General features: G+C 44.5%; 1 protein-coding gene across 6 annotated transcripts; it reads left to right on the forward strand.

The window, feature by feature from the left end:
• Positions 1-1,380: 1,380 nt before the first annotated feature.
• Positions 1,381-16,724, forward strand: TMEM171 (transmembrane protein 171). 6 transcript variants are annotated; one of them, XM_032096970.1, is made up of 7 exons: positions 1,381-1,500; positions 1,766-1,960; positions 4,338-4,429; positions 6,826-6,954; positions 7,415-8,108; positions 9,744-9,885; positions 16,403-16,724. In XM_032096970.1, the coding sequence occupies exons 5-7, from the start codon at positions 7,478-7,480 to the stop codon at positions 16,629-16,631; spliced, it is 1,002 nt and encodes a 333-aa protein (XP_031952861.1). In that variant the 5' UTR covers positions 1,381-1,500; positions 1,766-1,960; positions 4,338-4,429; positions 6,826-6,954; positions 7,415-7,477; the 3' UTR covers positions 16,632-16,724. The 6 variants fall into 6 exon arrangements, 5 of the variants coding, with proteins under 5 accessions (XP_031952861.1, XP_031952865.1, XP_031952864.1 ...); XM_032096974.1 differs by lacking the exon at positions 4,338-4,429 and having other exon boundaries at positions 16,403-16,650; XM_032096973.1 differs by lacking the exon at positions 1,766-1,960 and having other exon boundaries at positions 16,403-16,650.
• Positions 16,725-16,786: the final 62 nt, after the last annotated feature.

Below are 16,786 nucleotides of genomic sequence, written 5' to 3' on the forward strand. Positions count from 1 at the left end.
AGACTTCATAAAACAGTCTGATTCTACCTTTTGATGCTCTCTCATTCTTCGCAAGAATTAATCTTCAGCTTGAGTTTTTAAACAAGCACAGGTCATTTTCTTTTGTTGTCTTCAAACTTTTTTCTTTATCCTTCACTGAAATAGTTCCTTCATCACAGAACACAGGAATTGTTACTTCCCAGTCTCTCCTTACCACGAGACCCTTCTCAGTAGTATCACGAGTGTTACACGACTGAAGCCCCTACAGTCAATGGTAGCTCAGTCAGGACACAAACAGTTGAGATAGCAAAGGGTCATTAACACTCAGGAACCTACACTTCTGGAAAGCTTGAAGCCTTCTACACCATTACAAGCTCCTTCCTACACCCAGCATGTATTTTCATACCCTCTTTGGTAATCAATTCAATTCCAATTTTCCCTTGCTCTCTACCCAAATGCAGATTGCCTACAAAAAGTTACACATAGAATTTTCACCCAATCTTACTGTCTAACCAAACTATCTCTCTGTCAAGCAAGACTTTAATCACTCTCTTTTCCTCCTGCCATATATTTTCCCGGCATCACTCCATCCCTGTTCTGGCTCATCTTGTTTTGACTTACATAAACCCAAACAGGTTTCCCCACACCTCACTGGCTACCAGGCTGCTGTTAACCACCTTGGTAAACTTTAGTCACGTTGTCTTGGTCCTGCCACTGTTACAGCACTTACAAATGGCCCATCTTGATCTTCCTTCCTTGGCTCCTTTTCTGCTCTCACAGCTGCTTCTTGCATGTCGCAGCTCTCTTGTCTCAGCTACCAAAGCCAGCTTCTTCCTCCTTCCACTGCATGTACCTGGCAAGGAAGGATCTTCTTCTATTTCCACCAGCTAAAGCGGCTCACCACTGAAGGAAATCTGTCACATTTAAGCTCAGCCTGTCTTTAAGTTGCCTAACAAGCTCCCAAATGTGTGGAGTAAGGCAAGTGTTGTTGACCACAACACTGAGGGCTCCTGAGTCTGGTTCTAAGTAATGCCAAGACTGTGGGTTCCATCCCTCTATGGGATATTCACTGGAGAGTTGCATCCGATGATTCTTGTGGGTTCCTTTAAAATCAGAATATTCTGTGATTCTGTGAAACGGGAGACGTGGCACTAGCATCCTTAGGGGGCTGCTCACCTGCCTCACCTCGAAGCCACGGGTATTTCAGGGGCACCCTTGACTTCGGCCCCGGACTCCAGAGTTGCGTGCCACAGCCCTGCCCCGCGAGCAACACTCGCACTCGGCCCATCGGCTCGGAGATCTCCCAGCCGGGCAGCGACGCCCGCCCCCGGGGCCGGGGGGAGCCGCGGGCAGGCCCGGTCGGGGCCTCCGCCGGGCGGGGCGCGGGGGGCGGTGCCGCCGCACTCGCGCTCCCCCGGGGCGGCTCGGCTGGGCCCGGCCCGGCCCTGCCCCGCGCCGCCGGCCGCATGTGCTTAAATAGCGGCGCCTGCCGCGCTGCCGCGTCCTTCCCGCCGCCGCCAGGTAAGGGGCGGGCGCCCGGAGCCCTTCGCCGGCCGCTCTTCCTCGCCAGGGGCGGCCGCGGGGCCCTTCGGCTGTGCCGCCGTGGCGGGGTGGGTGGGAGAGGGGGAGCGGGCGGGCGGTCCCGCGGGGTCGGGGCAGCGCGGCGGGGCGGGCGGGCGGCTCGTCCTCCGGCTGTCCCCGGCGAGGGGCCGCCGCGGGCGGGCGGGCGGGGTCCGCCGCGTCTCCCCGCAGCCGCCGCCATTCCCGTGTTTTCACCCTTCTCCAGGCTGCGTGAGAATCATCCGTGGAGTAAGTGTCCTGTCTTGTCCCTGGAGAGCCCACCGCTCCCCACACTGCTTTCCCACTGTGACCTCTACGCCATCCCTGAGGGAGGATGGAGTATCACTGAAGGGGCTTCTGCAGTTATTCTGGCACGCAGTACTCTCGTGGCTGGTGCTGGCGTACAGCTGGGAAGGCACAGGTGAGGAGGTTCAGGTGCTGCTCCATCACGGAGAGGTGGTGGAGCGGTTGCCCTGCATCACTCCTTGCTCCGGTGTGATGCATGACAGCTTTTGGGGCATGGCCCATCGTCTTGAAGACCTTATTGTGACTTAGAAGACTAAGTGACTTAGAATAGAGCATGCCTGATGGGCTGGTGCATGAGGAGGGGTGTGCCATAGAATGCTGCTCTTCCTAGATGGAGTAGAGCTTAGCTGCTTGTCCATTAAATTGTCTGGCGTAATGCCCCACGCCAGCCTTAGGGAACTGGGACAGGATGGCTTTAGGTAGCTTTTGGAGTCCTGCATCTCCCTAATGGTCACGATGGTCTCTCCTGTGGTCAAAGATCTGTAGATCTTTTTGTCTTGTGCCTTTTGCTGCTTTGAAATACATCAGCATCCTGGGACAGACCTTCCTGTGAATTTCCAGAAATTGATCTGTCATGTATTACCTGTTTGAAAAACATCAGCTCTGGTGTTAACTGTATCTGTCTGCTTTTTCCCCTGTCTCCTTGCAGGTACTCCAGAATATAGGAGCTGCTTTGCCACAGCTCTAGTGTGTGCCTCTAGTGTGTCATGTAAAAAGCATCCTGCCAACAAGCATGTCACCCTTCAGAGCTCATTTTTGAGTCTAGGTGCTGTCCTAGTTGCCTGCATAGCATCCAGTCAAAGGGTTACCAGGTTTTGCTTTGCAAGCTCCTCACTGTTCAGACAGACTTTTGGGGTCCTCCTGTCCAACTGTGGTGTTGGTGTTCTATCTGGTGAAGTGAGTGAGGAACATTTGTGCATCATCTTTTACTGTAGCTGCTTTTATCTTGTAGCCCGAAGGGACAGGAATTGGCAGCTTTACAGAATGCAGTTCTGTTTGGCAGTCAGAATCCCTGACAGTGCGGATTTGTGGTGAGAAAGATCCTTGGTGCACATGTCTCTGGAGACTGGCAGGATTCACCCCACTTCCTGGAAATTCCTACTGCAGCTGCTTTCCAGCACTTCTCCAGGTGGCTTGGGCCCCACCTGCAATGGCCATAAATAACAGCACAGCATTACCCTTCCTAAACTGTGAGCTGAAACAATAATTTTGTGAACCCATATGGGCAGAGTTCCTGTGGCATCCACTCGCAGCTTAGGAATCTTTACACACACTGTCTAAATCTTGAAATCATTTAGGATATCAGAGTGTTACGTTCTGGGACATAAGACCACTGTCAGTCACTAATTAGTAACTGCATACATAAGAGATCAAATTGCATGTATTTGACATCTCAGAACTTGTTACTGCTTGTAGTCTTGTTTCTTAAAAGTAGAAAACTGAAAGGACATCCTGTTGGGCATTTCCCACTAGCTCTTCAAATAAGTGGTTAAAAACACCGTGGGGATGAAGGTTGCACATTACAATTTAGTTTAACCAGCTGTACTCATGGATGAGTGTTTCTGAATGCCAAGTTGATAGTCCAGTCCAGGGGGAAGAACAGGAAATGGTGTGTGTACAGAAGCAGATACGAACAAAGAAGGAAATTTAGACATAGGAAGCCATTTACGTTCTAATATGGAAGTTAAACTGAATGAAGTTGAGAGCATTTTTCCTTACAAGTAACTTGACCAATAAGGAGTCATGGTTTAATTTGAAACCTGGGGAAAAAAAAAATACCACAAAAATAATCACAAAATGGCAGTGGCAAGTTCCCAGTAGCAGTTCAAAATTTGGAAACATAGGTGAAAAAATGGAGAAATTAAAGTCCTTGAAAAGGATGCCTTATAAATTCTAACGGGATTGCCATTGTGGACTGCAACAGTTTTATAGTGTTTGAAATAACACAGACTAGACCTAAAACTTCTGCTTGAAATTATTTGTGTGCTTTTGCAAGCAAATAGAGGGGGAATGGTCCTACTCTGGGAAGGACAGCAGTGTTTTAATTCTTCCAGTGCTTTTCTTTGAATTCTCTGTTCCTGAATTTATAACGTCTGCATGAAGAAATCAAATTTCATATGAATAAGGGGGAGTAAATTTGTAGCCCTGGTGTTTGCAGGGGAAATCTTGGAAAATATGACTCTGAAGGCTCAAGAAGAATTGTAGTAGAAGTATTTTTAAATTGTTGGAGTTGTCCGTAATATGAAAGTTGTAATACAAGTGTTACACAGAAAAATGACAAGAAATTGCAAAGTTATTTCCTGTTCTATATGCCTGGCATAGGCCTGAGTTACAAAAAGGTAAAGCACTATATCATTTAGGTTAAGCTTATAACCAGACTTCCTTTACGAACTATGCTTCCAATTCCCTCTTCCCATCGTACTTAATGGCCTCTACACTGCTGGATTATGTTCTAATGGTTTCTGACCTGTTATTTCCATGTCTGCTTTCAGACTTGAGTTTGAAGGGAAAATTCCATTACAGCAATATGCCTGTGGAGATACCAGATCTAGTGGAAGTATTTCAAGCACATAGACAATAAAAGGTTTGCTTCTTTGTTAAAATACTTTTTCTTGAAACACAGGAAGTAAATTTAATCTTACGTTGGGTTTTCTGTTAAAATTTCATGGTAGTGTAAATGGAAATTAGTCCTCCCTGATTTTCCAGGATAAAATCTATGGCTTTCATCTTCAAAACCACAACAGATTGTTCTGAATGTTCCTTCTTTTGTGGCCTGCAAGAATGAAGAAAATATGTACATGCTTAATTTCCAATGTGTGTTTTAACTTAATCTCATAACAACAAGACTGGTGGAAAAGAAGCAGGCACTGTGTTGGAGAAACGAGGACAAGTCTCTAGACTTTTCTTTGTAACAAAAATATATTTGAATTTACTTTTTATTTTTTGCCTTCACTTTATTTTGTTTTGTCCTAATTTGCTTGTATTTAAGTCCGTGTTTTCTTCCCTGCAAAGAAAAGATTCTGAGTTGACTCAGATTATAGAGTGTTGGTGTTATAATGGTTAATATGCCTCAGCAGAAAAATGTCTGAAGACAGTTGTGTCTGAAGCTGGGCTTTGCTGAGATATATTTATTTATTTGTGTATGTGTGTGTTTCAGAGGCCTTTTACTCAGCTTTGTACGTTTGTTGGTAAGTCAGGAAGTCTGAGCCAGCTCAGATAATTGATGAGAATGGAGCATATGCAGTTATCAGAAAGAATTTTATTAACTTAGCAAAGACCGCTGAAATCAGAGAAGTGACCAGCCTAATCCATTTTTTTCTGCTCAGAAGTAGAGCCTTCAGACTGACTCCAGCTCATGCAGTATTGAAAGTGTGCTGAGCTAAAGGTCTTCAGTTTGAAATCAATCAGGATATTTTTAATTTTTTTTTTTGTGACATTCTATCCTATCTTTAGTGCTCCTTGTAATGATTTTTTTTCCCCCCAGAGTGAATCTGACTCTTCTGCTGAGGGATCCTCAGTTAGCAGTTTTTCAAACCGATCTTAGTAGAGGGTTATCAGTAGACTGAATTCAAAACACTGAAGAAACACTTACCAGACACAGTTCACAAGTTAACTGCTCACAGTAATGGAATGCATTAAGGGGCAGTCCCTCAGTTTTGCTGTTGGAGACGGCCAGCTGGGAAGGAGACTTGGTTGCTTTCTGCAGTGGCCTTCTTGCTGTGTTCCCTTGCCTCTCAGATCTTGTGCTTATTATTCCTTTTACCTGCGTGATGTACTCTGCTTTCCCCTGTGCTCTTGGGGGCCTGGTTTATTGTTCAGTGGTAAAATACGTAATAACTTCATTATTCATGTATCTGCTCAGCCTGTTCTTTAATTGGGTTCTACTCTTTTAAACTGGCTAAGTAGTGACTCAATAGATCGCCTTGCATTGCAGATAAATAATTGTGTTTTAGTGACTAGTGGGTTCTGTGGTTGTGTTTTGTTTTCCTTCCTCTGGGGCACTGCAGTTACTGGAGAGTGACACAAACTTTGTTGTGGCTGACACATGTTCAACAGTTCGCTACCAGAAATCACATAATACCTTGTTTTTATTGTGGAATGTGTACCTGAGGCATATGTAAGGAGGATCTAATCTAATTTGATGTTTTAGGTTCCAGTCATCTGAATTAGTAGCAGGGCAGTAGAAGCTGGTAGAGAAAAGGCTGAAGGTTGACTAACAAACAGCAGTAACTAAGCTGATTCCCTGCTTCCATCCGTGACAAACTCCACCAGTCCCTGTATATCAGCCCTCAGATATCCAACACATAGCTGAAACTGTCTGTCACGGGAGACTGCTGATGAGGGGAAAAGGGCAGTGTCAAAACGCTGCAGCACAAGCATGCTTAAGTACTTCCTACACTTGGTAGGGAACGGCTTTCTATCCATGAGACTTGTTATTTTCCATAGTCTGAACCTCCCCTGCATTTCAGGTTGGCTTTTGATGGATGTTAGCCAGGATGTCCATGGTTGCTAGTCAGCATGGAGTGTGGTACTGGTATCCATCTGGCTCTGTAGGCTAGTGTCAGAGTAGCAGAAACTTCCTTGTAGGTAACAGCAGAGTTTATTTTTTTTTTTTTTACTAGAGCTCACTGACTGGAACTCTGGCCTAACTTTCAGTCAGGCTTCTCTTGCCCCAGTAAATCCACATCCAGCAGATTTGTTATATCATATGGGCTGTTATTGGCCTCAACACTGTTTTCTATTTTCTTCTATTTTACTTCTGAATCTAGAGTCTTGTGGGCTCAGAAGCCTTCTGGGAGCTGCCTTTGTTAATTTCTTTTTAAGGATCTCTGGAGCACAGACAAAGTATCCAGAAGTAGGGGAAGTGGAAAGGAAATGTAGGATCACTATGCTTACCAGCTCTAACTATGGAATCGGTGAGACTTGAACTGGTCTTCAGAATGGGGTTTTTATTTTCTTTTTTTTGTTTTGTCATTTCAGAACAGAACCAAAAATCATCTCAGTACTTGCTTTTGCAGCAGCATAGGACAGGAAGCTCATTTAAAGAGAGAAACAGAAAGGTCTTTACTGACTGAGGAGAGAGAAGCCAGATTTATATGCTTTGAGAAGGTATGTAATAGAAGGTGTACTTGGTTAAAAAGTCCAGTAGTCATTGCTCATTTCCATTAAGGTACTATCTCTCACAAGTTGTCACGTCCTGCAGTTCACCACAGAAATTTCCTGTAGCTTTCTCTTTTCAAGGGGAAAGCTAGCCTGTCCTTGTTCCAAATTTTCAACTTTTGAAAATAATGTTCCCGTATTCATAAGACTGTTTCTCTAAAGAAACAATTCATTTAGCTGTGCAACAATAATTACAGTTGGTTTAAGTTGAACTGTAAAGCAAGTTCTGTCTTTTCATTGGCATTTAATGCCAATGGCCCTGTAATCCATAGTGGAGGTACTGCAAAACAGAAAATACCAGAGAGTATGCAATAAAGACTGAAGAGCAAATTTTAAAGTGAGAAATATAATGTAGCTGTTCTTGCTGGGGTTTTTTCTTCTTTTAGTTTGTGTATTTTCATGTTCACAGGTCTACTGTAGTTTGCTGCCATTTAATGCTAACAACTCATCTGCTTGAGGAGATTCTGTTGTAATGTATCCAGTGGCTGTTCCTGCACCAGGAGGTGAAGGAAGTAATGGACAACATGGGAAACTTATTTTTTTCCTTTTTGTTTTTGGAGCTGTGTTGCTCTGTGCTGGATTCCTTCTTTCAGTCTTTATTCTCCAGTCGTGTCCATCTGGAAGCTTCAGTGACTGTAATGAGGTCCTTAAGGCTGCTGGGCCAGTGCTGGCTGTAACTGGACTGGTTTGTGTTTTACTGGCACGATCAAGGGCCAGGATGTATATAAGACAAAGACAGTTGCAAAATGAGCAGGTGTACAGCCTTGTTTTTTGTCATGGGAACTGTCAGTTTGCCCAGTTTCTCATATTTGGATTCCTGTTTTTAACTAGTGGAATGCTAATTAGCATCCTGGGCATTTGGGTTCCTGGTTGCAGCCCTGGCTGGCATACGATGCAGCTCAACCACACTGGCAATTCTGATGTGGACCTCCAGGGCTGTGGATTCCTGTCACTTCAAATCATGGGACCTTTGATTGTGCTCACTGGGTTGTGTTTCTTCGTGATAGCTCATGTTAAAAAGAAGCAAAACTTAAATCTCAACCAAGAATCCTGTGAAGGTGAAGAACATCCTCAGAATCACGAGTCTTTTCAGGTTACAGTAGGTGGGTAAAAAATGTTGGAACTTTACAAATGTTGGAAATTAGTAAGGGTTTTCTTCCACTAGGAATTTACTTCTGGATACTACTTATTTGAGCTCTAAGCATGTCAGTTCTGCCACGTCAAGACAGCCAAAATAGAATAATGTTGCTTTGTCTCATATGCTTTCTGTATGGTCAGTTCAGTTACCTTTCTCAAAAAGGCAGAATCTCTCTTGGCGTAAAAGGAAAGGTCTGACTGTGTAAAGCAACATAATCTGACACAAATGAGTCTAACCCCAATTCTGTTCTCAAATGGTGTAATTGACGCTGCAGATCACAGACTTCTATGACTATATTTAGCCTTGAGCTCTGACCCCTTAAACAGAAGATTCCGATTCATAACAGTGTATTGTATTTTTTAAATTGTGGCCACATCCTCAATCAGTCAGATATATAATTATAAGATGCCTCTGTTAATCTCACAGTATTTGAGCAAATGTGGTGTGTTAGCAGGGTGTAACACCCTGCATATGGCCCTGGTTTTAGTGCCCAATGACTACATTGCATGCATAGGTTGTTCTGATAACTTTGATTATTCTGATAAATTCATTGATGGATGAGTCAGTCATAGTGTTGTTTCATTGCTGTCTGACTGACTGGACCTGAAATTCATTACGAAATTCAAGGAAATGTGTAGACCTGGTGACACTCAGGAAACAGAAAGTTTGAAGTCAGTTTTCCAGCCACCAACATAAATTAATAGGAGGGAATTCAGATTGTCTTTAAATGCAAGAAAGCAAAATTAGTAGATTCTTTTTATACTTTTAGACTTTAAGGAAAAGTAAAACTGAAGGGCTGAAGGCTGAGGTCTAGTTGGCATAATGTTGTTCTGGAACAGTGCTGACTTAGCTAGAAAACGCCCCCCACCTCACAATTCAACCATTTTGATGTTCTCTGATCTGTCCCAGCACACAAATTACGAAGGAAGAAAAGGTGCCAGGCAGCTGTGAATGTGTATGTAAATTATGCCAGCTCACTGAATGATACAAACTTTCTGTTTAAAAAAAAAATTTGTAACCTGTTCAGTTGCAGAATGGAAATTGGTAGATTTTTTCCTGCACAATAGTCTGAAGTAGTGAACTATGTATCAAGTCATGGTTAGTGTGGTTTGAACTACATGTAACTTTGTAGGGAAACTGTCATGGCACACAAAATCAGTCCTCAGAACCATTAATGACTGCCATTATAGAGCTTCAGTACATACAGAGAAACTTAAAATTACTTATTTTAGGTGTGGGAAGGAAACTCAGTACTTTCCTACCCTTAAAGTGGTCCCACAGTAACTGTGTGCTTTGCACTTCTGCTTTTTGTAGACACAACCATGTTTGTGTCTCTTAGCTAGATAGAACACTCCCCTTCCTCAACTGTATTGTCTAAATGAAATCCTTCATTTATAAATACGTTGCATCTTTATTTTGGGATTATTTAGGTTTTGAATGTACCTCCAACTTAGTCTGACAGCCCAGAGTGTAACAATTCTGTATGTGGGATCATTGCACTTTATCTTAAAAGCTAGGCAAGTAAAAATTCTAGGATACTGTTAATATAAACAGAGGGGCTCCGTTTTTCAGAGGTAGTAATTGGTGGTTTTTCCCATAGGTGATGCTGTGATGGTATTCCCACCCCCACCACCTCCTTATTTTGCTGACCCTATGTCACCAACTGTGACACACTGTCTTATGTCAAGTGTTTTGCCTACAAGTGAAAATCCTCCACCATACCACTCTATCTTCAGTGATGGGTAAGACTGTGTTCATCTCTGACTTTAGAAATTTGAGCTCTTTCTTTAGGTATCGAAGACCCTGTTCTTACATAACACTGTGAATGAGCTACTAGGCATGACAAAGTTTTCTAGTACATAACTCAACTTACTTCAGATACTTCACTTGAATTGGCATTAAAATACTCTAGTATACTAGGGAAACTACAAACTGCTGTGTCCTTTTTGAGGATTAAATTATTATTGTGACTGGAAAGAACTTCTGAAGTGAAAACAAAGTCTTAAATCATTGGCCCTTCGTAGATTTCTTCCACAGATTGTCCAAGAGAAGGTGCTGCTGACAGCAGTGCAGCAGTGACATGATATCCATATTGCCAGGTTTTAGGAGTCTGTAGAAACAGAGCAGCAGTATTTTATGACCCCTACCCACAGACCCTGGGAATGTTACTTTTTCTGCCAATGTGTTCCGTTCTCCTGTGTCCCTTACATCTCTCTGCCTTGAGGAAGAGAGACCTGCTGTGCTGGTCTGCCTTGTTCCTGCTGTGGCCATGTGTCGAGATTAAAGGATACCTTATATTGCAGGAGGCTCCAGAGTGCTGGTAAAGAAGGATGAAAAGCCAGTTTCATCTCAATATGTACCTTATCCTTGCAGCCATTCCTTACATATGTGGATTGTAACTGAATTGCCCGATCTTGACCCCAACAAGTTCAGGGAACAGGAGCTGCCAGCTTACCAAAGACTTGCCTGTGCCACAAGAACTTGCAGGGTTATTTAGCCCCTGTGGGTTACCACTAGTGGGCTGCTAACTTCAGGGTGAAAGAGGTTTCTGCAAGGGCCACGTACTAGAAGTTAGAGCTAGATCTGGCCAGAAGAGCTAGGTGTCACATGTCTAGAGTTCCCAACTTACTTTCAGGACCTTAATGATGCAGAATTGACTTGACTTAATGCCTTTAGAATGGTCCTACATCAGCCTGGGTTTGAGCTGTGAGTCAGTAGGTTATGTGGGACTGTCATTTGATGACTTCAGTTTACAAGACTGTATGTGCAATATTGTGTCACTGAAAACCGGTAAAAAAACTCTCCAACCAATTTGTTACATTACAAAGCCAACATTAGAGCAGTGCTGGAGGCATGGGGAATTCTCCTCAAAGCATGTATGCTCAGTAATCTAACAGACCAGGTTATATTCCTGAAACTATACATATCTCCTGAATACATGCATGTATGCTAATTATTTCCATGGACTTGCTTGGATATGGTTCCAGATCTTCTGATGAATCTTTTTTTCTTGAGAGTATCTCAAATAAGTCATCAGGTCATAATGTACTTCTTTTATCATTCTTTTTTCCAACACACAATCCTTGTTCTCAAAACTAAGATACCATCTACTGCATATTAATCACTGATATAAGGAAGCGTTAGCTGGAGCAAGACTTATTAGTCACAGATGTAGGGAATTAACACAAGGCCACATTAATCTCTGGTATTTGTGCTAAGCACTGTATGGGACAAAACTAAGCATTAACCATGAATATAGGGATAATACACTATTATGCTAGAGTTAAAAGAATTTTCTAACACCATCCCCTACTGCTGCATAGACTTCTTCTTACAGAAATGTAACCTGTTTGGTAACAGTTGGACGCACCATCACTGCCGCTGGTGATGAGTGTCTGGAAAGTTGTCTGGCAGGAAAGGACATGGGGATGGTGGTCAATACACCTGAACATGAGCTATCAGTGTGCCCAGGTGGCCAAGGCAGCCAGTTGCATCCAGCTGTGTAGCAACAATAGTGTGGCCAGCAGGACCAGGGCATGTAAATCCTCTCTTCAAGGGGAGGGGGGCAATAACTGGCTTGTTCCTGGCAAACTCTGGGATGAGAGGCAAAGTTTAGAAGGACAAGATGCTTGCAAGGGTACTCTGCCACTGACTCTGAAGTGTGCTGGCTACACGGGAACACACTTGCAGTCTTACAGAGTTGAGCCAAGGGCTCCTGAGGTAACAGAAGCCAAGAGGGAAACACTGGAGAATTATCTCAAAGGAATTAAGGGATGTTCCTCTAGGAAGGCAACATGGCCAACATCTCAGCTGAGGTGCCTTTACACCAGTGCACGCAGCATGGGCAACAAACAGGAACAATTGGAAGCCACTGTGCTGCTGGAACGCTGTGAACTTGTTGCCATTCCTGAAACTTGGTGGGATGAATCCTGTTTCTGGAGTGTGACTTTTAATGGCTACAGGCTGTTCAGAAGAGACAGGGAAGGAAGGAGAGACAGGGGTTGCTGTTTACATCAACAGGTGGGTTGAATGTGAAGAGCTGTCCCTGAAGAATACCCATGAGCAGGTGGAAAGCCTGTGGGTAGGAGCCAGAGACCAAGGCTGCAAAGGGAATCTTGTGGCTGGGGTCTGCTACAGCCGCCTGACCAAGGGCAGGCCACTGACAAAACCTTGGCTTCAGCCACAGGAGGTGTTGTGCCTGCAGGGTCTGAGTTCTGTGGGGGGAACTCAGCCACCCCAGCAGCTGTTGGGAAAGTAGCTCAGAGGGCTGTAGGCAATCCAGGAGACTCCTGGAATGCATGGAGGATAACTTCCTGACCAGGTGATAGACAGCCCTGCCAGAGGGAATGTGTTCCAGGATCTGTTGGTCACCAGTGCCGGTGAGCTAACTGGGACACCAAGATTGGAGGCAGCCTGGGCAGCAGGGATCATGCCCTGGTGGAGTGTGCAGTCCTGAGGGATATGGGTTGGGTAAGGAATAAAAGTTGGCTCTTGAACTTTAGGAAAGCAGCTTCCAGTCCTTTGGGAACCTAGTCAGTGGGATCCCTTGACAGACTTCCCTCAGGGACAAGGGAGTAAAAGAGAGCTGGCAGATCTTTAAGGAACTCTGCCATAGAGTGTAAGAGCTGGCAATCTCCAGGAGCAAGGAATCAGACACAGAGGGCAAGAGACAGGCATGGCTGAGTAGGAACTTGCTGGTCAAAATAAAGGGAAAGAAGCAAATGCACAGGCAGTGGAAACTGGGACAGGTGAGCTAGGAACTGTTTAGAGATGAAGCACAGCTGTACAGGGAGGGGGTGAGAAAGGCCAAGGCCTGGCAAGGGACAGAAAGAATGGGGAGGGCTTCTACAGGTACATTAACCAGAAATGGAAAGTCAAAGAAGGGATACCCCCTGATAAACAATGCTGGAAGAGTGGTGAAAAGTAGATGAGAAGGTTGAGGTACTCAACAACTTTTTTGCCTCTGCCTTGAATGGCAACCTCTCTTCCCACTCAAGGATGGATGGACAGCAGGATGGGGACTGGGGGAACAAAGTCCCTCCCACTGTAAGAGAAGATCAGGTTCATGGCTCTTAGAGGAACTGGAATGTACATAAGTCTGTGAGACCCAATGAACTGCATCCCAGAGTCCTGAGGGAATTGTCAGTAGATGTAGTCAGTAGATGTCAGTCAGAGGCAGTTGACAAGTCACTCTCCATGACGCTTGAAAAGTGACTGCAGTCAGGGCAAGTCCCAGGTGACTGGAAAAGGGGAAACATTATACCCACCTTTCAGAAGGGCAGAAAAGAGGACCCTGAGAAATACTGACCTGTCAGCCTCACCTCTGCCTGAGAAGATCATGGAACAGATGCTCCTAGAGCTGTGCACATGTAGGACAGGGAGGTGATTCAGGACAGACAACACAACTGCACCAAGGGCAGGTCCCGCCTGATCAACCCAGTGGCCTTCTGTGATGGGGTGACTGCACCAGTGGACAAGGAAGGGGCTACAGATGTTACTTCTCTGAACTTCTGTAAAGCCTTTGGCACAGTTCCCCACAACCTCCTTCTCCCTCAAAATGGAGAGAGAGGGATTCAATGGGTGGAGTGTTCGGTGGATGAGGAATTGGTTTGACAGTCACATCTAGAGTCATAGTGGTCAATGGCTCAGTCCCAGTGGACATCAGTGACAAGTGGTATCCCCCAGGAGTCCATATTCGGACCTGTGTTATTAAGTATCTTCATTAATGATATAGATGAATGGATTTGCAGATGACACCAAGCTAAGCAGTGCAGCTGTCAGACTTGAAAGATGGGATGCCATCCAGAGGAATCTGGACAAGATGGTGAAGTGGATCCATGGGAATCTCATGAGGCTTAACAAGGCCATGTGCAAGGTGCTGCACCTGGGTTGGGGCAGCTCCTGGTATCACTACAGGCTGGGGATGAACAGATCAGAGCCCTGCCCAGAAGGACTTGGGGGTGCTGGTGGGTGAGAGGCTGGACATGACCCAGCCATGGGCACTCACAGCCCAGAGAGCCAAATGGACACATTTGGGCTGCATCCAAAGCAGCGTGGGCAGCAGGGGAGGGAGGGGATTCTGCCCCTCTGCTCTGCTGTGGTGAGACCCCACCTGCAGTGCTGCATCCAGCTCTGGGGTCCCAGCACAGGAAGGACATGGAATTGTTGGAGCGAGTCCAGAGGAGGCCACCAAGATGACAGAGGTCTGGAGTACCTCTCCTGTGAGGAAAGGCTGGGAGGGTTGGGTTTGTTCAGCCTGGAAAAGAGAAGGCTTTGGTGTGACCTAATTGCAGCTTTCCAGTACCTGAAGGGAGCGTACATGAAAGATGGAGAGGGACTTTTTACAAGAGCATGTAGCAGGAAGGGGGATTGGTTTCAAATTGAAAGAAATTTTAGATTAGATATTAGAAGAATTTCTTTACTGTGAGTGTGGTGAGACACTAGAACAGGTTGCCCAGAGAAGTTGTGGATATCCCATCCCTAGAAGTGTTTAATGCCAGATTTGGATGGGGCTCTGAGCAACCTGGTCCTCATCACCTGGTCTTGTGAAAGATGTCCCTGTTGAAAGCATGGGAGGTTGGAACTAAATGATCTTTTAATGATCCCTTCCAACCCAGGCTATTCTAGGATTCTGTGGTTCCGTTTTGGGCCCTTTGTGAGGAGAAAGACACTGAGGTCCTGGAGCATGACAAAAGAGCAGCACAGCTGATGAAAGATCTGAAGCACAAGTCCTGTGAGGAGTGGCTGAGGGAGCTGGAGTTTTTCAGTCTGGAGAAAAGGAGGCTTGAGGGAGACCTTATTGTTCTCTTCAATTGCTGGAAAGGAGGGTGTGGCAAGATGGGGGTTGGCCTCTTTTGCCAGGTAACAAATGACTGGACAAGAGGAAATGGCCTTAAGCTGTGCCAGTTTATCTTAGCTCTCAGGAAGGTTTTTTTCATGGAAAGGTTTGTAAAGCTTTGGAGCAGTCTGCTCAGGAAAGTGGTGGAGTCACCATCTCTGGAATTGTTGGAAAACCATGTGGATGTGGTTTAATACCTGTCTGGATTTCTGTCTTGTGAATGTATGTACACAAAGAGGCAGTTTGTTGGGATAGTATCCAGTGGAGTGGATAAAACACCTCAGGCTTGAATACAGAACCCAGAATGCCTAGCCTCATGCTTTGGGTGTTTTCTGGCTGGGGGTGCTCTAGCTGTTGCCCTTCCATGCTTCCCAATGTCCTCACAGATACCTGCTGAGCTGATACCGCCTCTGGGTTTTTCACTCAATCCTGGTCTCATGGTTCAGCACTTGCCGGCAGTCAGGGCATACTGACTAGTTCAAATTGATTCCGGAGCACTTTCATGGAAGAGAAGCAATGGCCTCATTGTTCATAACAGTGCCATGGTTGAAGAGCCCAAATATGGCAGGGGATACACATTTCTTATGTTGGTGGCTACTGGACAAAGGTGACTTGCCTCTTTAGTTCATTGCTCAGTGTTCTGTCAGTAACTCACTCAATATTGGTATAGGTACAGATGTATGAGATGTATGTACAAAAGCAAGAGTCAGCTCTGGGAGTGAATCATGAGGAGTTCTTCCCTTTACTTGGGAAGCAGCTGAAGGAATGTGCTGAGGGCCAACTCCAGGGCAAGGGTTACCAGAGCAGTGTGGGTTCAGCTAGTTTGGATGCTGTGATGGTTAGAGAAGGACAGTGAATACTTGGCTGCTCACCTTGACTATCACTGGGAACTTTGCAGTCTGGTCATGTCCAGTTGTTTCTGTGTCTCCAGCTCTGCGCAGGAATATGACTCCTTATGTCTGTCACGGATTGCTGGAATGCCTAATAAAAGTTTGATTGCCTTTCATGCAAGATCTCAAAAGGCTAAGGATTGTGATTTTTTGTGATGCAGTTCTAAGTCTAGTAACTGTCTTTCATAAAGGAAGGGGACTGTTTATATGATATATTACAAAAGGGGACATACATTGGGAACTAAGGATCAAAAGAAGATTTAGTAAGATTGTGAAATAGCACAGCCAGAAGCAGTTAGTACCCATAAGCCAGGCTGTGACTGATGATCTGAAAGGTTAGAAGGGAAATTATAAAATTTTCATATGAGTCATAATGTAGCCCACAAAAAGAAATCCTAATACTTATGCAAGTTCTTTGCTTCAGGGATTTTTAGGAATTGTATGCATATATGTATGTTTGTGTAAATCAAGTCAAATTTCACTCACTGTGGCTAAATGAATTATGCTAATACACAGTTTTGTGTTTTATAGAGCACAGCTTGCTGATGATGAAGGAACAGTTGCTGTTAGAGACTATGAATCCATATATACAATTTCTGGAAGCAGCTCACCTTCAGATATTTTACCAATGCTGTACCTTTCTTCTGAATCACCACCAAAATATGAAGAAAAAGCATCAATAACAAATAATGAATATTCACCATCTTCTTCCTCATCTTTTTCATCTATTTCCTTAGCCACATCTGACACCAGCTCGTAAAGGACGGACAGTTCACTTAATTTTTAATTAAAATGTACACAGATTCACAATTTTTGAATTTATTTACATTTTGTAATAAAAGCAATAATGTTGGCTGTGTCTAATTTTTCATCAGGAAGAATAAACAATGAATGTGAATTTCAAAAGATACTAGA

Source organism: Corvus moneduloides, chromosome Z (assembly GCF_009650955.1).
Source record: "Corvus moneduloides isolate bCorMon1 chromosome Z, bCorMon1.pri, whole genome shotgun sequence".
In the NCBI taxonomy this organism is placed as follows: Eukaryota; Metazoa; Chordata; class Aves; order Passeriformes; family Corvidae; genus Corvus; species Corvus moneduloides.

Coding starts and splice junctions, on each gene's coding strand:
- TMEM171 (XM_032096970.1), top strand. CDS start 7,478: ATGTATCCAGTGGCTGTTCCTGCACCAGGAGGTGAAGGAAGTAATGGA. Junction 8,109..9,743: donor GTCTTTTCAGGTTACAGTAG/GTGGGTAAAAAA, acceptor TTTTTCCCATAG/GTGATGCTGTGATGGTATTC. Junction 9,886..16,402: donor CACTCTATCTTCAGTGATGG/GTAAGACTGTGT, acceptor TGTGTTTTATAG/AGCACAGCTTGCTGATGATG.